The 25,131-nt window shown below is 51.7% G+C and overlaps 3 protein-coding genes across 3 annotated transcripts in view; 2 read left to right on the plus strand and 1 right to left on the minus strand.

The window, feature by feature from the left end:
* The window catches only part of Vasn (vasorin), a 10,706-nt gene extending 8,651 nt beyond the window's left edge, over nt 1-2,055 (minus strand). The window contains exon 1 of the mRNA XM_055604695.1: nt 1,911-2,055. The gene's annotated coding sequence lies outside the window, so the exon portion shown is untranslated. The remainder of the gene's footprint in view (nt 1-1,910) is intronic.
* Nucleotides 1-14,855, plus strand: part of Coro7 (coronin 7) — a 54,964-nt gene extending 40,109 nt beyond the window's left edge. Inside the window, exons 10-28 of the mRNA XM_055604694.1 lie at nt 6,565-6,619; nt 6,983-7,040; nt 7,130-7,275; nt 7,352-7,444; nt 7,630-7,761; nt 8,227-8,353; nt 8,659-8,834; nt 9,328-9,436; nt 9,545-9,631; nt 9,711-9,853; nt 9,926-10,030; nt 10,188-10,273; nt 11,232-11,373; nt 11,460-11,549; nt 12,526-12,642; nt 12,887-13,022; nt 13,443-13,534; nt 14,031-14,117; nt 14,235-14,855. Coding sequence (XP_055460669.1) covers nt 6,565-6,619; nt 6,983-7,040; nt 7,130-7,275; nt 7,352-7,444; nt 7,630-7,761; nt 8,227-8,353; nt 8,659-8,834; nt 9,328-9,436; nt 9,545-9,631; nt 9,711-9,853; nt 9,926-10,030; nt 10,188-10,273; nt 11,232-11,373; nt 11,460-11,549; nt 12,526-12,642; nt 12,887-13,022; nt 13,443-13,534; nt 14,031-14,117; nt 14,235-14,240 — 1,987 coding nt within the window. The 3' untranslated portion in view covers nt 14,241-14,855. The remainder of the gene's footprint in view (nt 1-6,564; nt 6,620-6,982; nt 7,041-7,129; nt 7,276-7,351; nt 7,445-7,629; nt 7,762-8,226; nt 8,354-8,658; nt 8,835-9,327; nt 9,437-9,544; nt 9,632-9,710; nt 9,854-9,925; nt 10,031-10,187; nt 10,274-11,231; nt 11,374-11,459; nt 11,550-12,525; nt 12,643-12,886; nt 13,023-13,442; nt 13,535-14,030; nt 14,118-14,234) is intronic.
* Nucleotides 14,856-17,068: 2,213 nt separating this feature from the next.
* Nucleotides 17,069-24,751, plus strand: Pam16 (presequence translocase associated motor 16). Its single transcript, XM_055604699.1, has 5 exons — nt 17,069-17,172; nt 23,117-23,201; nt 23,916-24,052; nt 24,326-24,391; nt 24,593-24,751. The coding sequence occupies exons 1-5, from the start codon at nt 17,170-17,172 to the stop codon at nt 24,677-24,679; spliced, it is 378 nt and encodes a 125-aa protein (XP_055460674.1). The 5' UTR covers nt 17,069-17,169; the 3' UTR covers nt 24,680-24,751.
* Nucleotides 24,752-25,131: the final 380 nt, after the last annotated feature.

The following is a 25,131-nucleotide window of genomic DNA, read 5'->3' on the forward strand; positions in this document are numbered from 1 at the left end:
TGTGTGTGTGTGTGTGTGTGTGTGTGTGTGTGTGTGTGTGTGTGTGTTTGTGTGTGTACACCTCTCCCTCCTCCAAGCGCACACACAAATTCCATAGCAGTGAGCGGAGCTGGTTTTCTTGGCAACACAAGGGCCTTGGGTTCCACAGCTCTGGGAGGGGCTCTGAGGGGTGCCGAAGGGAACTCTGGAAGGGGTGACTGATCCCCTTCGCATAAGATTAGGACCTGCCAGTGGTCAGGAATGACTTTAGGCACTTGCCCAAGAGAGCTGTCTGCCAGGGGTGGTGTGGGGGGGAACTACTTCCTGAGGCTAACTGGAGCCCCACTTTCCTGGTTCTTCCCTAGGACTTATCCCAATCACCAGGGCTGGGGAGATCTGAAATGGAGGTGTGGGGGAGGGGGTCCTGCCTGGATAGCTCTCTTGGCCCCAGGGCTATCTGCCAGAGGGGACTGGCCCAGGAAAGCATAAGTCTTACAGTGGCTGAGAGATCTTGTGCTCATCTCTTCCACTCGGACCCTCCTGGGACAGCTGCCCTGCACCCGGCACCCTCTCACTCTGCACTCACAGATCCCAGGTGGCTTTTCTGGTGTGCAGCTCCGAGGCTTGGGAAGGTAAGGACAAGCAGTGCCTGCCCCCTCCCGGGCTGGCACGTGTGCTCCTTGGTCCTTTCCTCCCTGGATGGGAGATGCTAGATAATGGTCTGGAGGGAATCCAGCTGGGCTGCTCATTACCAGAGCCCTCTTCCTGCCTCTGACACTCTGTTTACAGAAGTTCCCCCGGGGGCTGATTCCCCTGGGAGAGGCCAGTAAACTCTAGGGACTGTCCTCCCATCCCCCACCTGCATGCCCCAGCTATGGGGCTGTGCTAACAGCTGGGTCCATACTGGCCTTTACTGCCCATATCAATGGAGCCCCTCACAAAGCTGCAGCCCACCCACTTTCCCAGCACCCAAAACCCTGCCTAGGGGGAAGGGACCTTTAATATTTAGCCAGTCCTCTTCCCCTAGGATTCTTGGTCCAGATAGGGAAGAAGGCTCTCTTAGTGCCTCTTTCTGGAGCCGCACATACGCTCAATGCAAAAAGCACACAAGGGGACCTCCTGACCCTTGGGTTCCTTTTACCCTGCAAAGGCCACTCCTGGGATCCTGGTGTGGAAGCAGTCAGCGACCCTGGTGTGGTAATCGTTAACGAATGGGGGTGAGGTGGTGTGGCTGGCACCAATCAGCTGGCCTGCCAGTGACCACAGGGAACCCAAGCAGCCCTCTGGCCCCAGAGCTGCAAGCTCAGGGACACAAAGGACTAGACTGGCTACAGGCCATTGGGTTTGCAGCCCAAGCAAAGCTCCTTCACTGGTAGAGATGAGATGCTCTGATACTGGAGCACTCAGGGTTCTGGCCAGCCAAAGTCCATGCCTCACCTGGGGGCACACCTATCAGCCTCCCCACCCCCTCCTCTCCAGGGCTGCCATGTGTGTCAAGGCCCAGAGGACCCCAGGCAACCAGTATGCACAGGGGCACCAAACTGTCTGACCCCATGAGGAAAAAGTAGCCAGACTACGGCTGGGCCATCCCCTAAAAGAGGTTTGATTCATAAAACTGGTCACGCCAGAGGGCCCAGCCGTGGGAGGAGGAAGCAAGGGAGGGGGTGTTTATTTTGTCTACTCGGAGCCTCACGGGTAGGTGAGCCATGTACAAAAGCGCAAAACCTGGCCCTCCTGAGGGTCAACTGAGGCCCCGAACCCACTCGGGGAGGGGGGTGCAACTGGACGTGCTGCCTAGGTAATCGCCCGAGACGGGGGGGGGGGGGGGCTCTCTCCCGCAGCCGCAGTCCCACCGAAGAATGTGTGCTAGTGTGCAGGGCGAGTGTGATCAACCCCGCCTGTCGCCCCCACCCTTGCCCCTAGACACTCACCGGGAGGCGGCAGCAGCGGCCGAGGGAGCCGGGCGGTGCGGCCCAAGGCCTCAGTGGGGCCTCAGTCCTTCCCCCTCCGGCAGATCCTGAGAAGTCCGTGTCCCCGGGGTCCGGAGGCTGCGGTGTCGGCGTCTCCCAGCCCCGGGCTCCGGCTCCGAAGTTAGCTCCTAGGAGGCTGGTCCCTCCTTAAGATGTGGGGGGGTGGGACCGTCTCCACCGAGGGCGGGGCTTTCCCCCATTGGCTGAGGCGGGGTTTGGTCGAGCCTACACACACCCACCTCTGCTGACCGGCTCATTGCACCGTGCAGGCCCGGTCTGCACCTCCAGATCCCAATGAGAAGAGATTTTATTAGGCTGGCTAAAGTCAATCCTTAGTTTGCTGTGTGACATTGGACAGGTTCCTGCTTTTTAATTAAAAAGCAAATAGTGACACAAATTAAAGAAGTGGACGTTAGGGCCCATGTAGATCTGGAGAAGCAAGATAGAAGGGGTCAGCAAGGGTGAGGGGCTTAGTCCCCATGACCAGCCAATCTGCCAAAACTGGATTTTTTTTTTCATACAAATCTAAATTTTTAGGTGTAATCTCACAATGTGTTATTGTTGGTAGCTAATCCCAATCTCAAAAGCTAGAAAGGCCACATGAAGTGCTTCCAAGAGCCTCTTATGTAAAATCTCTAATGCTGGATTTGGGATCCTTGTAGCCATGACAGCATCCCTGGCCACCTTCCCCAGCTTTAAGTGAAACACTGAGACCTAGAAACAGATGTCGCTCAAACCCCTACAGTTGCTGGAAGCTTCAGGACCAGAATATGCCTGGGATGGGAAGCAGGGTTGGGGACATCGTCAACAATAGGAGGGACCTAGTATTTGCTGACAGTGGCCCTTGATTGAGCAGGAGGGGCGGCTGCCAGGGACTAGTTTAGAAAAATCCCCTGCCTTGTAGGATTCCAGGAAAATGATCGGCCTCTACCCCCCCCCCCCCCACACACACACACAGTCTGTGGTTAGCGTGATGCCTCAGAGCCTCTGGGGACCCAGCTCAGCTCCCAGATTTCACCATCCTGCCCCTTTTTCGCCTGGCCTGTAGCCAAGGCCTTTGTCCTGCCTCTGCAGAACCCCATCACCAGAAATGAAGGTGGTCTGGGACTGGTCATCAGGAGCTCAGCAGGTCCCTCCCCATACTTGTCCTTGTAAATGTAGAACATCAACACCCCACCCACCCCATCTCACACACACTCCTGTACAGAACTGACCCCGGTTGTTTCATCTGACCCGTGTGGCAGTTTTGAACTTTGAAGTCATTGCCAGAATTGAAAAATCAGGTGGTTTCACATGAAAATGGGGTTTTCTGGCCAGTCTTCAACAGGAAGTCGTCTAAGGTTGAGTGGCAGCTGTCTCTGGCCAGGGTTTGGGTTCACCAGTTACCCCAGGCCCAAATCCTCTGTAAGGCAGGCTCCAAAATCACTGGTTGTTGTGAGTCAGGTCTGTCATCCCAGCTACTCTGGAAAAACTCCGTAAGACCTTTCTCAAAAAAGAAGTCTGAGGGTATATCTCAGTGGTAGACCACTTGAGATAAATAAGACTCTAGATTTACACCCAGTACCAACAAAAGTGAGTGAACACACAGCGCTATGTGACTCAGGCTACCCCAAGCCTCTTCCCATGAGCCATGAGTTCTCTGAGGCCCCATCCTCCCAGAACTCACGGGCAGCTTCTAGTATACCCCAACTTGTCTAGCCTCTTGTTGCTCTCCAGGTACCACCCCTCCAAAGGGCCCCTCAAAGGAAGAGAATGTGGCATGCCTTTGGCCCACGCTGGATGACAGTGACAGATCCATGGGACCTGGACCGCTTTTGATAAGGGGCATTGCCAAGCTGTCTGGGGCCATGGATGGAAGCAACACCAGAGGAGTTCAAGAGCTGCTTTCTCCCAACAAGCCCACCCCTGTCCTTTCACAGGACCATCATAAGGCACTTGGTAGAACTTGTGACATCAGATCAAAGTCACGTCTCACCATCTAGTAGATAACACCATTTCCTCAGTCTTTTGGTTAGGGGTAGCCTCAGGCCTTTGGCTCTCTCTGACTCTGGACTTGGGGTACACACTGGCCTGGTGTCAGAGTAAGAGCCATTCAGGGTGGCAAGCCTAGAGACCATAGCAACAGGAAAGATGTTGACACTGAATCCCTTCCCCTCTGGCCTTCTGTCAAGTCAAGGTATGTCTTCTGCATTCTGGACCCAGATGCAGCTTGGCTCTCTTCACAAGGCCTGGAATCAGGCCTGTGCCAGCTGTTGGCTGATAGTGTTGGGTGCTGTGACCCCATTTCCCTGCCCCTCCTGGCCAGTGGGCAGCAGGATGCTCCTGCCTAGCAGAGATGTCCAGATGGCTCTGCCTGAGGCAAGGAGGACTGGCCTGACCTGTCGGAGGAGCCAGCCCTGCCTTCTATGACTTCCTGCTCCCGCCACCCAACACCTGAGTCAGTGAGCAGGTGCTGAGGGAGTGGGATGAGGGGAGGCCTGGCCAGGCTTCTTCAGGAGGTGGTTTTTGAGAGCTGGTAAACTGCTCCAGTGGAGTTCACGGGGTTCTTCTCACATTCTCTCCCTGTGAGTACGACAGAAGTCCAGAGGCCTGTCCCCCACCTCTGCTCCAGCCCCTATGCTCCTAATTGGTTCCTAATTTTCTGAACCTGAACCTTTTCTTTCTTAGGACTGTGTGACCCCATCTCGGTGCCACCTTGCTCCCACCCTACTTTGTTTAACTCGTACGAACTAGATAGTAGAACAGTTTGCCTAGCATGCATAAGGCCTTGAATTCTGTCCCTAGCTTCACAAAACAAACAAAATAACCACCTTCTCCTAATTGCTTATCACTTCCTAGTGACGGAACTCCTGGTTCACCAAGCTGCTTCATCTGGCCCTGCCCACCTGCGTCTCAGCCATCACCTCACTGGCCAGGTCACTACATACACCACCTTTCCTATCCCTCAAAAGTCCTTAATCCAATATCTACCGTAAGCCTGTGCATGTAATGTTCTCCTTGTCTGGAACTCTATCCCCTGTGATGGCTTTTCCCTCACATTGGAACTGAAGAAACACCCACTCCCTGGTGGCCGAGCTGAGACCACACAGTCCTGCCTACCCCTGCACAACCTCACAGAGCCCTGCTTTCATGTGTTTAGTTACAAGATCGTATCTGCCCTGCAGAGCAGCTGGGTGCCTTCAGGATTGGCATGGGGTCTGTAGCGCTCCCCTTTATTCACATCATCAGGCTGAGCTGGGGGTTGAGCAGAGGCTAGTTCATCAAGGGAATGAAGGGACGATTATAAATGAATAAATGAGTAAAGCCAAATGAAAGCTGCAGGGGTTCTAATGTCAACTCCAGTCTTGCAGGAAGACCCTAAGCCACTTACCACCCTTATCCCTTACCTGCCTTCTACTGTGGCAGGCAGGGGTCAGGATGAGTGGAGAAGGACAGCAGTGAGGCCAGCTTGCCCGGCCATCGTGAGGTAATTAGGGCCTGTATTACTCACAAGTTACCAGCTTAGGCCCTCCAAGAATTGCAGACACTTGGGGGGGGCCCCACCCAGCTCTCCACCCACTCTGTGACTCCTGGCAGAACACTGGTAGGCAGGGGAGGCGGGGCCTGGACAGCCGGCCCTGCTGGGGTACCACAACAGGGATGGAGCACTGTTTGTGAGTGTGTCAGAGGTCAAGGCCAGGAGCAAGTGATACGTTGTCACAGCCAGCAGTTTGGCACAAGCCCCTTAATCCCAGCCAGCACTTGGGAGGCAGAGGCAGTTGGATCTCTTGAGTTTTGAGGGCCAGCCTGGTCTACAAAGCAAGTTCCAGGACAGCTAGGGCTAAACAAAGAAACCCTATGTCAAAAAAAAAAAACAAAACAAAACAAAACAAAAAACCACAAACCAAAAGGCTCTCAAATTCTCCTGACACCCCTCCCTCAGTAGGAGGTCAGGGCAAGGAGATGCTCCCGGGCCTGGGACCTTCATGTGAAGGGCCTCCAGGGCCTAGAGCAGGGAGGTGAGAGTTCTTGGCCAGTGAAAAGGCTGGCCTTGGGTAGGCTCCCAGCCTACTCCAACCCTTTCCCTCCCACCGTGACCTCACTTCAGGAATGTCCTTCCTACTTGCTTGGGTTGTAGCTTAAGGGATTCTATGGAAGCCCAGAAGCCTCAGGAGCCTTTGCCTGGGAGTTGGAGTCAGCCTGCAGTGCCACCTGAGCCTCTAGGATGTATGGTGATAGAGTAGACGGTAGCACCCTGGCCCTGCAGTGGCTAGAGTGAGCTCTACTCTGCCTAGGTTGCACTGGAGGTCAGAGGGTCCTGGTTGGAGCATCTACCCTCCTAACCTTGCTTGTGCTGGTCTCCGAGGCTGGCTGAAGCAATACAGGGTATCATGTATGTATGAGTTCTCATGAGTGCCTGAGTTCCCACTGCCCAGGGCCGGTGCAAGCCCTGCAGGAAAGCAGAATAGCTGGACGTGTGTGGTATGCCTAGCATATGGGCAGTACCAGCAGAAGAGAGTGAGGATCTGTATCCGGTCAGATACAGCTCGAAGGACCTTCCAGGTCCCTGATTTGAGGACTTGCAGCTCTTCTGCCAGCTTTTACCTATCATCCAGCCCACTCCCTCTCTCCCCAGGTCTCTGACACCCCTGCTGGATCCAGACTCTGGGCTATTGGTCCTGGCAGGAAAGGTGAGCAGAAAACTGGATCACCCCTCCCGCTGCCCTCCATATACACGACTCAGACTTTAGGGCCTTGTGCTGTTTTCTTCCTTGCTGTCCCTGAAAGAACAAGTGAGAACAGTGCAGCCCAGTCCCGTGCCATCTTCACCGGGGTTGCCAGGAGGACAGGACCGCAGTGTTGGTATGCTGTTGGCATGCCATAAATGCTGATGTATATCCTTGGTGCTCAGCACGTAAAGTGTGAGGGAAACGAGCAAGTGAGGGAAAGTCTCTCCAGGCGCAGGTCAGCGCCCAGCAGAATCAAGGCTTCTGGGTGGTTGCTGCAGGGCTACAACCCGCCGTCAGGTAGAGCTCAGGCTGTATTTGTTTCAGGGTGAGAACCAGCTGTGCTGCTACGAAGTGACGCCACAGCAGCCTGCACTGAGCCCAGGTGAGCCCTTGCCCTCCCTTCCACCCCACCACGGTTTCCACCCCCCTACCCCCACCCCCGCTCACCATCTCCTATGGTGTCCTTGACAGTGACCCAGTGCATTCTGGAGAGCGTGCTGCGAGGGGCAGCACTTGTCCCCCGGCGAGCACTGGATGTCATGAGTTGCGAGGTGCTCCAAGTCCTGCAGCTGAGTGACACAGCCATCATACCCATCAGCCACCACGTGCCCCGAAAAGTGAGAGGAGCCTGGGCAAGGGATTGGGGACCTGGAGGATTTGGGCCTCACTGACTGGCCACCTGTTCCTCATCAGACTGTGGAGTTTCATGAGGACCTGTTTCCAGACACAGCCGGCTCTGTGCCTGCTTCTGATGCCCACACTTGGTGGGCTGGGGACAACCAGAAGGTAGGGCCAATCCTGGCTCATGCACCTCCTCTCTTATCCCCCAGACGCAGCGACCCCTGGGAGTTCCCATTTGGTTCTCTTAACCCCATGACTACCCCTCCAAGGGTCCCTTTCATACCTGGTAGCATGTCCCTTCCCCAGTGACCTGCCTACCCAACCCAGAAGTACCTGTACCCAACCCACAGGTACAGAAGGTCAGCCTCAATCCAGCCCGCCGGCCCCACCCCAGCTTCATTTCCTCCCTGGTGCCTACTATGGAACCATCCCCTGACATGGCCCATCCTGCAGAGCTGCCCAGAGCTGACACAGACCCAAGTGTAAGTACCAAGTCACCTCCCCTACGGCTACTGAGACACCACAGTAGGGTGGTGAAGTGGTCAAGAGGCGTGTTCTATTCACCTGCTAAATAGCCTTTATGGTCTTTAACTGCCAGGCATAACAGCAATGGAGGAGTGTGCACAGCATAGGAAAGAACTTGACATTGTATTCTAGGCTGAGCAGGTGTAGAAGAAGCAGGGCTGTTCTTGAAATGCTGGCAGCTGTCACTCCTGGCCTATCCCCCTACAAAACTGGGAGGCATGAGCAGGCTCATCTGTCCCCATGGTCTAATGCTCATTTCCTTCTTTCAATGCCACCTGACTTGTGCTGTAGCAGGCTCATGGCCAGCCTCTTGTCCCAAAACTCAGGAGCCCAGAGCAATGGCCAAGGAACTGGCCATCTGTCCCCTTTCTGCTTGGTTAGTACACCCAGGGACTGTTGGCTGACCACATCCTTCTCTCCAGGAGGGCTTCTCTTCCCCTCCTAGCTCACTGATCTCACCCTCCACACCATCCAGTCTGGGGCCTTCACTCTCCAGCACCAGTGGCATTGGTACCAGCCCCAGTCAGAGATCACTTCAGAGTCTTCTGGGTAAGCTGCTCAGGGCAGGAAGACCCTGTCTACCCCAAACCCTAGCCCCATTCCTCTGTCCACCCACCCTAAAGGAGACCATATATAGACTAACCCAGGCTTGTACCACTAGCACCCTGGTTGTCAGGCTGTAGAGGAACATGGGCAAGCTTTTTGGATACCCTGCATGTGCCAACCCCCACAAAGGCCTACCTGGACCCACACCAGGCTCCTCCTGGTGATGAGGGCAACAGGTGACCAAGACCAGGTACAGGAGGCACAGACACAGCATCCTCACACTTGCTTGTGTCCCCACTACCCATCAGGCCCCAGTTCTAAATTCCGCCATGCTCAGGGCAGCATCCTCCACCGAGACAGCCATATCACCAACCTTAAGGGACTCAACCTCACAACACCTGGTGAAAGCGATGGCTTCTGTGCTAACCGGCTGCATGTGGCTGTTCCCCTGCTCAGCAGTGGTGGGCAGGTAGCTGTGCTTGAGGTAAGGGCCCTGCCCCACCAGGGTTACCCTTCAGGTCCCTTCAGTGGGCAAGGGCAGGACGCTGAGGGTCTACCCCAACGCACTGAGTTGTGTCAGGCATTTGCCCAACATAACCATAACAGCTCTAACCATTCCAGCTGTCTCATGTGGTAGGTGCCGTGATTATCCCCATTTTTCAGATCAGAGTGAAGAAGTTCAGAGAGGTGTAGTGACCTGACCTTGTTACACAGCTTTGTAAGTGGAGCAGGGTTCAAACCCAAGCAGCCTGAGCCCCGAGCCTGAGCTCCTTCCACCACTCCACGCTGCTATGCCCTCACTTTCTGGGACCTTACCGTTGGCACTTAGGGCTCGGCACAAGCTGGCTTAGGCAGAGAGCTTGGGCCACCCAACAGCGGGGCTGCGTTAGAAGGTGGGGCCCAGGCACCTGTTTTCCTGAAACTGGCTTTTGTGCCTGGTTCTGATATGCCACGTGGGGTGTGGGTTTCTTCCACAGCTGCAGAAGCCAGGCCGCCTGCCTGACACAGCATTGCCTACACTGCAGAATGGAACAGCTGTAATGGATCTGGCCTGGGACCCCTTTGACCCACACTGTCTTGCTGTGGGTAAGGAGCCTGGGTGCCCAGGGGTGAGAGAAGGCTCCAGACCATGAGTGGCCAGGAAAGCCAGGTAATCTCTGGCCCTACAGTAAAGACATATTCCTCTTTCCACAGCTGGGGAGGATGCCCGGATCCGACTGTGGCGGGTGCCCCCTGAAGGTCTCAAGAATGTTCTCACCACACCTGAGACTGTGCTCACAGGTTAGAGGGCCCTGGTAGATAGAGGCTGTGGGGGCAGTGGCTTCTCAAGGACTCAGCATCACCTCCTGGTCCTCTCCAGGCCACACGGAAAAGATCTACTCTTTGCGCTTCCATCCCTTGGCTGCTGACATATTGGCTTCCTCTTCCTACGACCTAACCATTCGTATCTGGGACCTTCAGGCTGGAGTTGAGCGGCTGAGGCTGCAGGGCCATCAGGACCAGGTAGGACAGCTGCAGAGGCAGGGGTCAGCAGTGAAAGGAGAGGCCACCTCTTATGCCCTTGTCTGTCCCCAGATTTTTAGCTTGGCCTGGAGTCCAAATGGGCAGCAGTTGGCCACTGTATGCAAGGATGGGCACGTGCGGGTCTATGAACCCCGGAGCAGCCCTGTACCCCTGCAGGTAAGCATGTAGGAGCAGTGGGGGAAGGGCTCAGGCTTTATGAGCCTTAGAGCAACTCTGTTCCCTATAGGTAAAAACCTTTGGGCTAAAGGTAAAAGTTCCCTATTACCCATTTGGAGGGGCCTTTGACTGAGTTTCATGTGATGTATCTCAACAGGAAGGTCCAGGACCTGAAGGTGGCCGCGGAGCCCGCATTGTCTGGGTGTGTGATGGTCATTGTCTGCTGGTATCTGGTTTTGACAGGTGAGGACTTGGGGACTACCGTCCCCAGGCTTCATCAGCTATTTGATTTTGCTTTTCCCAAGGTCGCAACATCTGTCGGGCTTGCAAAAATTTCCCACAGCCAGGCATGATGGTACATGCCTTAAATCCCAGCACAGGCGTATCTCTGTGAGTTTGAGGACTGCATATGTAAGGAATTCAAGGACAGCCAGGACTACATAATAGACAGACCCTGTCTCAAAATAAAATAGTAACAAACAAACAAAGAGACAAAAACTGTTCCCACCCCTCAGTTCCTGAATGATATGTGTTAAATAGAACAATGAATGAAAAAGGGGGTAGGTAGGTATGTATATAAGTGGATCAGTGGATGTCTGGAATGATAAATAGATGAATTCATGAATGATTAGATGGATGAATAGGTAGGCACGTGTTCTGTAGGGGGAGAAAGTTTCGGAGAAGGAATATGTATTAACGGGATTCAGAAGGTGAGATCAGGCCTAGGAAGCCATGCCTGATGGAGACACGGGGAACAGAAGCAAGGCTGCAGGAGAGGCCTGTGGGGTGGGCAGCAGGCACTTTGGATCATGGGTTGGGGAGGGCCTCCCCGAGGAAGGTGTCATGACCTAGGTCACCCAAACCTGAGAAGAAAGGCTGGACTGCAAGGAGAATGTCTAGCCCTGCTGGAGCTGAGATTACAAAATAGAATGTGAGGAGAGAAGGCCAGACAGGAGACAGCAGTAGGCCAGGATAGGCACTGGGGTCAGGGTGTATAAAGGACAAACCAGGAGGTGAGTAAGTAGAGGCCAAGCCAGGGGTTGGACACTGTTTCCGCAGCCAGGCCACTTCTAAGGGCCAGACTTGTTTCTCCTGTGACTGCTGGCCAGCCCAGAAAGGAGCAGGGTCCCTGTGGGAGTTTTTGCCCTACCCCAGGCCTCTTCAGCTCTAAGGATCTGCTCTCCCCCCGACTTCCTGGCAGCCGGAGTGAGCGCCAGCTACAGTTGTACCCAGCTGATGCCCTGGCAGAAGGCCCTTCAGCAGTGCTGGGCCTGGATGTAGCTCCCTCGACTCTGCTTCCCAGCTATGACCCTGACACTGGCCTGGTGCTTCTCACTGGCAAGGTTGGCTGGAATGGACTGGCTGGGTGTGGGGCAGGGTCTAGTGTAGCTGGCTGCCTCACTTTCATACCCTACCCTGTGTTCCCCAGGGCGATACCCGTGTGTTCCTGTATGAAGTGCTCCCGGAGGCCCCTTTCTTCTTGGAGTGCAACAGCTTCACATCACCTGACCCTCACAAGGTGATGCCAACCTCACCGCTGAACCTTCTGTCCCAAAGTTGGACTGCAAGGTTCCCGTGCCCCCTTGTGGCCATGTGTGGAAGTGCAAGACCTATTGAGGGGTCAAGGGAGTCAAGGTCCTGTCTAGAGCTGTGCCAAGCAGCTGGTATAGCTGACTGGAATAATCTAGGAATTTTGAAAGCTGGCTTACATTCAGCCATCACTAAAAATTAAACTATATAATGTCAAGTTAAATAAACCAGGCATAGTGGTACATAGTTGTCATACCAGCCCTCTGGAGGCCAAGGTAAGAGGATCATGAGTTGAGACCAACCTGGGTGCTTTAGTGAAACTGTCTCAGTCAATCAAACAAAGATGTCCAAAGAAACAAATTTCTGTTTAGTTGCTTTCTTAATGTGGTATGCACAGGGGTTAAACTCATGCAGGGGACCTATCCCACAACGGCATATGGTATATCCCTTTTCAACTGCTTGAAGTAGGGCATGGCGGGACTTTGTCCTCTATAGAAATAGGCCAGTGCTACATGTGTGGTGTTTTCCCCTCAAAGGCACTAGTTGTTCCCATTGACAGCACACCACTCCTGTCTCGGTTACTTTTCTGTTTCTGTGAAGAGAAAGCGAGACCAAGGCAAGCTATAAAGAACACATCTAATTGTGAACTTGTGCACTGTTTCAGAGGGTAAGTTTGTGGCCATCATGATAGGGAGAGTGGCAGCAGGTAGAAAGAGAGGGAGAACTAACTGTAGAATGGCATGAAGCCAATTTACAGTGGCATACTTCTTCCAGCAAGGCCACACCTCCTAATCCTTACCAAATAGTTCCACCATCTGACACCCAAGAATTCAAATATAAGAGCCTATGGGCACATCTACCAAAGGGCAGATCACAGTCCTGGCCTAAGGAATTCTGCTGCTCTAGGATGCTCTGTCTCCAGCAAGGGGCTCTTGGTCTAGTTTTTGCTTCCTTGCTCCCTCTAGGGCTTTGTCCTCCTGCCCAAGACTGAGTGTGACATTCGGGAGGTGGAGTTTGCCCGATGCCTCCGGCTACGGCAGACTTCCTTGGAGCCTGTTGCTTTCCGGCTGCCCCGAGTCAGGGTGAGTCTGGGTCAAAAACTCAGTCTCCTGTTTTTGTGGCTGGCCAGGGGCCCAGAAACTTAGGTTCTTATCTGTCCTTCCATGTAAACCTCCCTGCTGTCTACTTCTTAGGAACATCCGCCTTCATAGTCTACTGAAATTCTGCAAAGCATGTGAATGCCGGTGTGGGGAGGGCCAGGTCTCACAACTTGTGTGTCCTGGGCCCCTGGTCTGTGTCTCAGCCTCCCCCCCTCCCCTTCTGCAGAAAGAGTTCTTCCAGGATGATGTGTTCCCGGACACAGCTGTGAGCTGGGAGCCAGTACTCAGTGCCAAAGCCTGGCTAGGGGGTGCTAATGGACAGCCCCAGCTACTGAGTTTGCAGCCCCCTGGCATGACCCCAGGTACTGTAAGGACTAAATGGCGAGAAAAGAAGGGAGGGAGACCTGGATAGTGGTGGAAGGAAGGAACGGAAGGTCCAAATACAATCCTTCATTCCTGCTGCCGTATTGATACCTCTGGCTTTCCTAAGGATGCTGGACATGTCTCCAGACCCAGTGTCCGAACCCCTGCAGGGCAAGTTCTGTGCCCTGTGTTTTATCCTAGCACACATGTATACTTGTATACACATACATAACACACATACAAACACACATACATGCATGAGTTATATATATACCCTGGTGCTTTGGGCAGGCCTGGTGACCAGGGGCTTTAATACTTGTTAATGCCATTTCTTTGATCTCTGCCACAGAATCACTTGGGGGGAGGGGTGATTCTAAACAGGATCAACCTTCTTTGATGCCTGTCCTTGCTTCACCCAGTGAGCCAAGCCCCCCGTGAGGCCCCTGCCCGAAGAGCCCCATCCTCGGCACAGTACTTGGAAGAGAAGTCTGACCAACAAAAGAAGGAAGAGGTGGGCCTTACCGAGAGGGTTGGCTATGCAGTGCAGACGGTGTCCTCCATGTGCTTGGTTATCCGCCAGGTCACCAACCCAGATGGCAGGACAAACCATGTGTCACACTTGTTTCCACACCAGACATTGGGAAGGGGCCACACCGAGCGGCATTTTGCTGTCTCCAGGGCACAGGAAGCCAGGGAGGGCAGCAAGAGACACACATTCTAGCCATCCCTAACCCAGCCTAAGTTAAAGATTGGAGAGCTAAGCTCATGGTGAGCCTACTGTACATTTGAGCCTTTGAGGCAGTACACGGAGACAGCGGTTCCTGTGTCAGCTATCACACGCTAGTCTCTTGCCTCTGACTCCGTTTTACGGTGTTTTGCAATGAAAACCCATCAGCAGCTTAATAGAGTTCTAACTGAAATGGCACTGCTGGGGTTAAAACTGGGATTTTAAGTTATTGAAGTAAGAGAGTCACTTCTTTCAGTGTCTCTCGTATCCGCTTTCACAGCTACTGAATGCCATGGTGGCAAAGCTGGGGAACAGAGAAGACCCATTGCCCCAGGACTCCTTTGAAGGGGTGGATGAAGATGAATGGGTGAGTGACAATTGGATCCTGCCCCCTTAGCCAACAGCACTGTTCCTCCTATGAATACTGTGGCATGTACCCTCACTTCCCAGGCCCTCTTAGCCACTTCCTGGTTTCTCACCCCAGGACTAGCCTGCACACCAGGCACCCCTAGCCTCAGCTGCCACTGCCATACCTTAGAACCACCTGCGGCCCCTCCACATCTTACATCTCTGCAAACTGGACAAAGCTGTTCTGGCCCTAGCAGACCCATCCAGCCCAGAAGCCCTGGGTTTCCTGCAGGCCTCAGGTACTTCCACTGCTGCTGGGCCCAGTACAACTCCGAGCACTGTCTGCTCCTCTGCCCGCTGGGGCCAGCTGTTTACCTTCAGCTGCCCGTTAGCATGTGGCACCAGTGGGTGGGAGGTGGATGTCGGTAGCATGTCTGGGCCAGCTCTGGATGCTGTGTATCCCCTCGTCTTCCTGCTGGTTTCATCTAACATCTTCAGTTTCTACATGCCAACCGTCTTGCCTACTGCACCAGCTCCAGCTCCAGTCATGGACACTGGGGGGCTGGTCCCCCACCAGGCTGTTGGGAGCAGCTTCCTCCTCTGAGGCCTAGGACCATTTGCCCTGCTTCCCCTGGCTTGAGGTCAGGAGAAAGGGCCTCATGGAGCTAACAGCCTCATCACAGTGGTGTGAACCCCCAGGACAACCAGCCTGTACATGCTCTGGATGTTTTCAGCAATTAAATTTTTCTAAGCTGGCTGCCTTTTGTGCTGATCTGCTCTCTGGGAATCTAGAAAGAAGGAGACAGGCATATGAGTGAGAGAGCTTTGGTTCTGGCTCCTCTTCATACTAGTTTTACTTTGTTCCGTTTACTTGTAATAAACAGAAGAGATGGAGTTCAGCTGACCTATAGCACAACAAATGTGCTAGGAAACCAGACAGTGCATAGGAAAGCAGAATGAGGAAAAATTGAAAGGAACCGACTTGGATGCAGGGGCAAGCAGGTGTCAGGGCCCAAGGAGATGCTTATGTTCTTTGAAAATGCAAAGATCTGAAGGAGCCAAGAGCAAGCAAAAGGAAGTTAAGCAGTGTGCCCAGGGAAGAGAGAATTTGGAGCGCTAGAGGAAAGGAAGGAAGGGTGGGCAGTGGTCTAGAGCAGAGGTTCTCAATATGTGGGCCATGACCCCTTTGGGGGGTCAAGTGACCCTTTCATAAGTCGTGTAAGACCATCAGAAAACACAGATACTTACATTATGATATTTTGCTATGACTTTATGATATTAAAAATGAGTTGTGAAGTAGTAATAAAAATAATTTTGTGGTTGGGGGTCACCACAACATGAGGATCTGTATTAAAGAGCCACAGCATTAGGAAAATTGAGAACTACTGGTCTAGAGCAATCTAACTTAAATCCATTCACCAAACATTTATAAGTGTCCATTGCATGCCTTCCAGGTCCAGATAGCAGAGAGTAAAGACATAAATGTCCTGCCCACTGGGAGTTGAGTGAGAAGGCATAAATAAATAATAAAGGCAAAAATACGTCATAGAGCAGTGTTTCTCAATCTTCCTAATGCTGCGACCTTTACATACAGTTCCATGTGTTGTGGTGACCCCCCCCCACCATGAAATTATTTTTGTTGCTACCTCATAACTGTAATTTTGCTACTGTTATGAATCTCAATGTAAATTTTTTGGAGATAGAAGTTAGCCAAAGGAATTGAGACCCACAGGTTGAGAGCTGTTATCAGACGACGAGAACATCATAAAGAGAAAGAAAAAAAGAGAACAATTGGTGCATGAAGGGATAAGCTGGTGACAAAAGCCCACAGTTCAGATGCTGAATCTACGGACTGCCCAGAACAAACACATAGACACAAACTGCAAATGAGTACCTTCCAGAGTAGGGACATGACTGTTGGGTAAAAATGTTCTGAACTAGATGGTGATGTGATGGTGGCAGAACTGAACTGTGCACTCCAAAAGGTGAAACTGTCATTTGCTGTGTGGATTATGAGTGTCTTTTTGTTTGTTTGGTTGGTTGGTTTTCGATACACGTTTTCTCTGTGTAGCCTTGGCTACCTTGGACTCGATTTGCAGACCAGGCTGGCTTTGAACTCCGAGATCTACCTGCCTCTGCCTCCCTGAATACTGGGATTGCAGGCATGGACCACCACTCCAGGCAATTATGGTGTCTTGATAAAACTGCTACAAACAAACGTATAGACACTGAGACCAGAGAAGGTCTTATGAGGACTTGAAGAGAACCCTTTGCAAGACAAGCATAGAAGCTGAACTAGAAACCAAACCTGACATGATCATCTTGAACATAAAAATTTCAGAACCAGTTGGGCAGCCATGGTGCACACCTCTAATCCTAGGCAGAGGAAGGTGGATCTCTGTGAGTTGAAGGCCAGGCTAGTCTACATAGTAAGTTCCAGGTCAGCCAGGGCCACACAGAGATACTCTGTCTCAAAGAACAAAACAAAACAAAAAAAACAGAACCATCAGAAAATAAGTATCTGTTGTTTAAAGCACACCTTAAACAGGGTGTTTAAAAATCAGGGTGGTGGGCATATCAGTGTAGAGGGGAACTTGGTGGGCCTCACCGAAAAAAATGGCATTAGATTACAGACCTGGGTGCAAATGAGCCCCTCCGTGTCTAGCAAGGAGCTTCACAAGACAGAGGAATCTGGAATAAAACCTATTTTGATATACCTAGCTTTCTTAAATAGTACAGGGAATTTGACATCCAGCCCTTTATTACTTTAGCTTGTTTCATGTAATGGCGTCTTCCTAAATATTTTGGAAAAATAAGGGAAGAAACAACAACTTGGTGCACGAGTCCCAAGAACACCAAACTGCACCCAGTCTAGGGCCGCCCAAAGCCCGCCCAGGCTCTGACCCCGAGGCCCCGCCCACATCACTGTGCCGCGAGCCACGCCCCAGGAAGTGCGTCGCCTCCTTGCGCACGCGCTCTTCGGTCTCCCTTGACCTCTGACCCACGAGCAGCCCAGGAGCTGGCCCGGGGTCGGGAAACGACTCCCGGTGCCCTAAGGTGGAGCGGTCGCCATGGTGAGATCCGGATTGGGGTGTTCGGGAAGGGAGGCAGAGTCGGAGTCAGGTGGCGGGCCCGGCCCGGAGGCCGCGAGCCGCCAGCGTACCCCACTGGAAGCAGGGTGTGTGGCGTGGTACCGGGTCGCCGGCGCCCTGGCGGCTCTGGCCGTGGGCAGGGTCACCCGAGGCCCGGTAGCCTGAAAGCTCTCGGCCAAGGCCGCGTAGCCTGACTCGGCGTGCGCGAGCCTCTGTGGGCAGTGGAAGGGGGTGATTTTTTTGGGCGGGCTGCTTCCCGAGTGGCAGGACTCGGCGATGTCGGTGGTGTGGCTAGGTTTTTATCCGCGTTTGACAGCTGGCTCGTCCATGGAAGAGGTAGACCTAGAAGCCTGAACCTCTGTGGCATACCATTGACGCCTAGAATTTGCCTGCAGGTTCTCAAGATGTGCCCCTCAAGGCGATTGGTTGAGGGCGCCTATTTATTTATCTGTTTGAGAGACAAGGTATCACTATGTGTGTAGCCGTGGCTGGCCTGGAACGCCCTGTGTAATAGACCTGGGTGGCTTTAAACTCACTGAGATTCATTTGTCTCTGCTTCCGACTCCCCAGTGCTGGCATTAAAGGTGTGCAAAACACCAAACCTGGCTGGAGAGCCTCTTCGTTAATAATGGGAACATAGCAGTCCACTCACAGTTACGATGCCTGGGGCTGAGGCTTTACGTAGACTGTCATTTAATCCTTCTCAGCCGTCCCCATTTTTACGCTGAAGGGATCTGGAGCTCAGAGAATTTTCCAGGCTCGTCTTTCCTGCAAGAGTCATTGGCTAGCTTTGGCCTCAGCTTTGTGCATGATCTGAGACTACACATTTGCCGCTGTATAATTCCTGCTTTCTAATTAGGCCATTTAGTGAGGACCTGATTTGATTCCTCACAGACTTCTCCCGGCTGGTCATGGTAGTGCACACTTGTAAACTTGTACACTTGGGAGGCTGAGGCAGGAAGATAGGGAGGTCAGGAGTTCCAGGGCAGCCTGTGCACTTTAGTAAAGAGGGCTACGGGTATAGCTCAGTGTTGTAATGCTTGCCCACCACAGGGGAGGCCTTAGATTCAATCCTCAGTACTACCCCCAAGAGGAAAAGAAAGAACTGTTGGAAGTTATAAGTGGGAGGAGCCAGAGATTTTCACCTGGAAGTCAAATTATGGCATAGTTTGCCAAGGATTTGCCAACACTCTAAGGGTGTTGGAAGTTTTTTGTTTGGGACATTGTCTTGCTCTGTAACTCATGCTGGTCTCAAACTCTAGAGATGCCCCTGCCTCAGCCTCCCTAGCGCTGAGTAGAGGTGTGCGCCGCCACCATGCCTAGATACAGTCCTGACAGTATCTAAATAGGAAGGAGGACATTTACAGTGAAGGAGCTCAGAGCAGTGTGAAGAGCATGAGCTTCTCCAAGTGAAGGGTGCAGCTGTGGTGGGGGGAAGGTAGGGAGAGAAAATCTGGAGAACTAGGTTGAGGTCAGAGGTGGGGGATATCAACGCCAGGCTGAAGGTGAACTGAATTTGTAGACAGCAGTGGAGTGCTGTGTAAGAACTGGGCGACCGCGGCGTGGAAGGCCTGTGGAGACAGCCTGCTGAATGGAGTGCATAAGCCTGCAGCTTTGGCCAGAGATAGCTGAGAGGGACTGATTAAAGCATTGGTTCATGGACAATCACGCTCATTCAAATATGTATTGGGCAGCTGTTGTGCAGAGTACTAACACTGTCATAGATGCCACTGTGTAGCCCTGACCTTCCTCCTGCCTAGCTGTGACACTACCTGTAGTAACTGTTTGCAGGGCCCTAGTGACATATCCCGCGTTCCTTCCTGCTGTCAGTCTGATTTACACTCAGGGCCTGCCACTGTATTGGAAGAACACTGTATGCAGACCTGAAAGCTGGGCCCCTCCTGATGCACTTCCACAACTTAAGCATCATTTTTGGTACCCTGACCACAAACCTTGTCAGAGGTCATTTGTGCCATATTGCGTCTCAGTTGGGAAAAGTAATGTGCTGCTGACGGCCGGTTTCAGGGACGGAGTCCTGTGGCTGTGACTCCTGCCCTCAGCGTGGCCTGAGATTGCCCACTACATGAGCTGTCTTGTTCTTGGCCTGGGATCTTGAAGCCTGTCAGTTAGTTCGTTGTTTGGGGGCCTACTTGATGGTGGCTGTTTGAATACCTTTGGAGTGGGCTATAGGTGGGAGCTCTGTACCCCAGAAATCTCTAGCGGTGACTACCAGACCATTTAACACCAAGCAGGATCTGGTCTGGGAGCAAAGCCAGCTGCTGAGCTCTGATTCTAGAACCCTGCTGTCTGTCCACTTGATTTTGTATTCATTGCCTCACACCCTCCTGTAGGGAATACATTCTCTCTCCATTTTGCAGTTTAGAATGTGGTTCAGAAAAGTTGAGTAATTTGTCCAAGGCTACAAAGCTAGTGAGAAACAAAGACAGGATTCTAGTGGAGGTCAGCCTCATTCTTGCTCCTTTCCCTTGCTTGCTTCATAGCTCCTAGAAGACCGTTTTGTAGATTTACCTCTGAGGGGCACCAAAGGGCCTGACTGGAAGAAACTGTGTTTTTGTTTCATTTTGTTTTTGTTTGTTTTATTCTGTTTTAACAAACAGAATATATAACCCCAGTTAGCCTGGAATTTACTTTGTAGACCAAGGTAACCTGAACATGTGGTTATCCTCCTGCCTCTGCCTCCAGAATCCTGGGGTTAAGGCATGAGCCACCAGGATTGCACTGCCTGGCCACTGACAAATTTTTATAGAAACAGAATAATGATACATAGAAACCAATACTTGTTGATCACTTGCTGTGTCATTTAGGCTCCAAGCCAGACATCATCTCACTGTCTGACAGCTATGTTGTCCACATTTGTGTTGTCAGGAAACTGAGGTCCATAAGAGTTGAGAATTTGACCAGAGTCAGAAAGCTGGGGGATGGGCATAGGAGATAATTCCAAAGCTGGCCTGCAAAAATGCTATGTCACTCTGCCTCCCCCTGGGAACAGCTCTGCAAAAAAAGAGTGGCTCTGTCTGCAAACCCCAGGTGTCTGGTGAACAGTGCAGGCCAGTTCTGCCTTCCCTATTAGCTTCTAGGCCTCTTGGCTAAAATCAAGGGCATCCTGCCTTCCCTGCAGCCATTGTGCTCTAGATGCTGGTACAGCAGGCCACTTGCTTCTTTAGCTTCAAGTGTGCAGGGGAGGGTGGAGTTCTCCAGTTATAGCCTCATAGCCTCAGTTCTGTTTGGTTTGATTTTTTTTTTGTTTGTTTGTTTTGTTTTGTTTTTCTACATAGAAACCTTTCTGGGTTTCTGTGTAGCTCAGGCCATCCTAGAACTTGCTCTGCAGACCAGAGACTGTCCTTGAACTCAGAGCTACTTGCCTTTGCCTCCAGAGTGCTGGCAATAAAGGCATCCACTGTCATGCTGGCCAGCCTCAGTTCTTTTTTTAATTGTTTTTGTTTTGGTTTGGTTTTGGAGACAGGTTTCTCTGTAGCCCTGGCTGTCCTGGAGTTCACTCTGTAGACCAGGCTGGCCTCATACTCATGGAGATTCCTCTTGCCTCTGTCTCCTAAGTGCTGGGATCAAAGGCAGCACTCTGCAGCCTCAGTTCTTAACATCCATTATTAAGGAGTAGTCATGACCTTTTCAGAAAAGTACATCATTCCTTCCAAGGCCATGTGATAGGTGTGTGGCAACAGAGAGGCAGGCTTTCTGTGTGAACTGAGATCTCCTGAGGGGTGTCCTAGGCCAAGGGAACCATATAGGAGCTGAATTCTATCTCAGAGCTTTCTGTCTTACTTGGCAGTCTTTGGCCGTCTTTGATCGCAAGAGATTCTCCTTTGGGCCATGCTTTCTGGTATGAAAGCTGCGTTTTGTTTTTTTTTTTTTTTTGTTTTGTTTTGTTTTGTTTTTTATAAATACCATTCTGTTATGCTGTTGTGAGGCTTCTTCATTTCCCTAATGACCCACCATTCTATCTGCTTGCTAGGGACAGGCAGGGCCTTGAAGCCAGAAAGGCCAGTTCTAGAGTCTGAGTTCCTGATGCTATCATCTTCCTTTGGGAGTAAGGTGCTATGGTTAATAGGGCTCCAACTTTCCCACCTCCTCCCCCTAGCACCACTAAACCTCTTAAATTCTTGGGATTAAATGGCACAGGCACTAGGATGTTTGACACAGTACCTGGTACCAGGCACAGCCAATACTTGCTGACTGAGAAAACTAACCACAGAAAGTATAAGGAAGAAAGGTCCAATCTTCTAGCTGTACCACTTGAGCACAAGCTTGCAGTGAGCATTTTTTTTTTTTTTTTCTTTTTCTTTTTTGAGACAGGCTCTCTGTATAGCCTTGGCTGTCCTGGACTCACTTTGTAGATGAGGCCAGCCTCAAACTCACAGCGACCTACTTGCCTCTGCCTCCCAGAACTCTGGGGTTACAGGTGCATGCCACTGCACCTGTTGGGGGTTAGCCCTTTTTTTTTTTTTTTTTTAAAGAGTCCTCTGCATGCCCCTTCATATCACTTCACAAACGTGGGACCCAGTTTATGCATGCTGTCTATACACCATTTCTGTTTCAGGGTAGACTCTTAATATTTCTCCATTAATCCACCCTTGGTCTGTTTTTTCCAACCCTAGGATGCTCCCAGGGTGTCTGTCTAATCTCAGACTTACACCCTTCACTTGTGGCTCACTGTCATGGTTCCGCCTGCACTTTAGGACCCAATCTAGGAAAAATATTTTCTTACCCCCAGAACCTCCACCCCATTCCTGATTATTTCCTCAGTAAACTCTGCTGCTGATCAAGTCTTAGGTTCCCTAGGGCCTCTGTGTCTTTGATTTATGTAGTATTGGAATCTGGTAGCCATGCCCTGCTGGAGTTGGCTTTTCTGCTTGGACAGTGGCTGTGCAGCCTGCTTCAAGAACAGGGATTGAGTCCTGTGTGTCTTTTTCCAAAGCAAAATTGACTGAATAGATCTGTGAACCCAGTAGCTTAACAGAGGACCACATTCTTCCAGTTGCTGGGTTCCTACCTTACTGTGTTTGTTATCTGAATTCTTTGTTGGCTCTTAGCTCCTGAGTGTTATGTTTTAAGTAGACCCTTAGCCCTCCCCCCTTTTGTTCCTTTGTATAGTATGTGTGCATGCTTGCATGAGTGTGTGCCAGGGGATGTTAGGATGTTAGGTGTCCTTTTATAATCACTCTCCACCTTTTCTCTTTGAGATAGGGTCTCTGTCTGAGCTGGAACACTTGTTTTTGGCTAGGTAGTAGCCAGGAAGCCCAGCGGTCCTCTTGTCTCCACCCCACTCAGTATTTGGATAACAAGTATACACAGGACCGTACCTTACGACATGGATGCTGGGATCTGAACACAGGTCCTTGTGGTTGGAAGAGCAAGCACTCTTACCTGCCATACCTCCTTCTTGGACCCTATTTGTTTGGGTTGAGATAAGGTTTTACTATGAAGTCCAGGCTCATGATCACCCTGCCTCAGTCTCCCCAATACCATGATTATAGGCACATAGTACCACACCCAGACCTTTGGTGATTTTTGTTGTTGTTGTATTTGTGGACAGAATCCAAGTCATAGTACTTTAATAGTCTTGGGAGAGTTAGGATGGATCTGTGGTTTTCCTGGTAATATGAAGGTTGGGCCAGACCATTACAAAAGCACAGAAGAGCCACCAGTGGCCTTGGAGTGGATTAAACTGGTGGCAATCTGTACTGCCCTCTATCCTAGCTCTCAAGCCACAGTTTCTTCCCAAAGTGTCTTCCTCCCCCACAGCCTTTCCTGAAGGCCAAAGGGAACCAGTCTGCCTCTGGGAACTCCAGTGTGAGTATCTAGAGCTACCAAAGAAAGGAAGTTTAGAGGAGGCAGTCCTTAGAACCCCACTCAGTAGCCATCTACAAGGTGCTTCTTTTGCCCACAGGCCAAGTACCTGGCCCAGATCATTGTGATGGGTGTGCAGGTGGTGGGCAGAGCTTTTGCCCGGGCCCTGAGGCAGGAGTTCGCAGGTAAGAGTCTTATCTCCTTACATGTTGGGCCTCTGCTTAGGTTAGACTTTCCCTGTGGGTTGTGTCAGTTGTGAATGAACAGATCTCTTTTGGGTGGAGTATTCCAGGCTTAGGTGGCCTGGAGTACTTTCCCATGGTAGGAAGCAGTGCTAGACTTTGAGACATTCCTAGGTACAGGAAAAGCTTATTTTCAGTTAGGCCTGGTTAGAGTGTTGAGGGCCAGCATGCCCTTTTGGCAGCCCATTTTGGTAAAGTAGAACAGTCATACCTGGCTGCTTTCAAGGAGAGCTGAGTAATTCCAACACAGACTAATTGGCTGCAAAGTTAAATTTTACTTTTGATTCTAAGATCACCAAAAGAAACCAGTCACCGGTGGCAGTCTGCTGTGATAGTGTGAGGCATTGGCTAGACCAGTTATGGAGGCTCTGACACCAGCTGTTCTCTTCCCCTGCCTGTAGCTTCAGCCTAGTCCCCAAAGTAGCTCAGAACTCCCCATTGCTAGGCCTCTAGGACAAGCAATGAGGGAAGGAGGAGCAAGGCAGCTTGTGGTCTAGACTGAGGGACCAGGACCAAGAACATGGTTTGGCCTTATCCTATCCTTCAGTATGGAATGTTTGCCACTCCTGGGCAAATTGTTTCTTTCATGTCACTTAGAAGGCCTGGGGGAAGCTTTGGGCCACCAACGGAGCTAAGCAGTCACCCGTGTGTCCACAGCAAGCCAGGCAGCTGCTGATGCTCGGGGCCGTGCTGGGCACCAGTCTGCAGCTGCATCCAATCTCTCTGGCCTCAGCCTCCAGGAAGCCCAGCAGATTCTCAACATCTCCAAGCTGAGCCCTGAGGAGGTCCAGAAGGTGAGGTCCCGTATCTTTGATGGGGTGGTGGTGTGCAGGCAGACAGAAAAGGGCAGGTGTGGAAGCTGACCGCGGGGCGGGGGGTTGCAAAGACCCAGGCAGCACAACTACAGAGACATGGCTGCTAGCTGGAAGCACTGAGCCATTCCCACATGGTTCCCCATCTTTCTCATGTCCTTTGGTCACAGCAGCTTCCTGCTTGATCTGTGGGCCAGAGGCAGCCCTTTAACTTCTCACCCGGAGACTAATGTTCACTGTCCCATCTCCCTGCAGAATTATGAACACCTATTTAAGGTGAATGATAAGTCCGTGGGTGGCTCCTTCTACTTGCAATCAAAGGTAAGTGCTCCTTACTCTATGAGGAAAGGTCACCACAGGCTTCCCCTCCGACCCCGGGGTGCTACTAAAGTTGTTTGAATCCTGGCAGTCCACTGTGCTCTAGGGAGGTTGTTTGAGTCTGGGACAGGAAGGGGAAAGGTCCTCCATTCAGGCAAAGACCAAGAGGCTGTCAGAGCTTGATCTTCCTCCTCCTCCTCTTAGGTTGTCCGTGCAAAGGAACGCCTAGATGAGGAACTCCGAATACAAGCCCAGGAAAACAGAGAGAAAGGGCAGATGCCCAAAACATGACTGCTGGACTCTCCCCACCCTACCCATTGCCTCATAATTTATAGCCTGGTAATAAATGTATTTTCTGTGTTTCTCTAGTGCATATATTCCTATCTGAGGACACTTGCTCACTCCTTGCCTTTTTGGAGCTGTGAGGGAGTCAGGAGGCAGCAGCCTTTGACAGGCTGGTAGGTGAATGTTGGTGAACAGCCACTTTAGAGTAGTAAGCCCAACCAGGGTCTGCCACAGTTGCTCTTATTTGCTCCTGTGCATCCTCCCACAACCCCCTGAGGAAACCAAAGGGTCTGCCTCTGCCTTCCCTCAGGATAAAGGATCCCTGACCCAGAACTTCCAGCTGGGACTGGATAGTGCTCCCACTAGTCAGAATGTTGTATACTGGAAAGCAGCTTTGCCCAGTCTCTTGTAGGCAGCGGCAGAATCTCGAGGCGTAGTTCAGAATACCCACTGTCTCC

The sequence above is a fragment of the Psammomys obesus genome, unplaced genomic scaffold, assembly GCF_907164565.1.
Source record: "Psammomys obesus unplaced genomic scaffold, mPsaObe1.curated_primary_1811, whole genome shotgun sequence".
Classification (NCBI taxonomy): domain Eukaryota; kingdom Metazoa; phylum Chordata; class Mammalia; order Rodentia; family Muridae; genus Psammomys; species Psammomys obesus.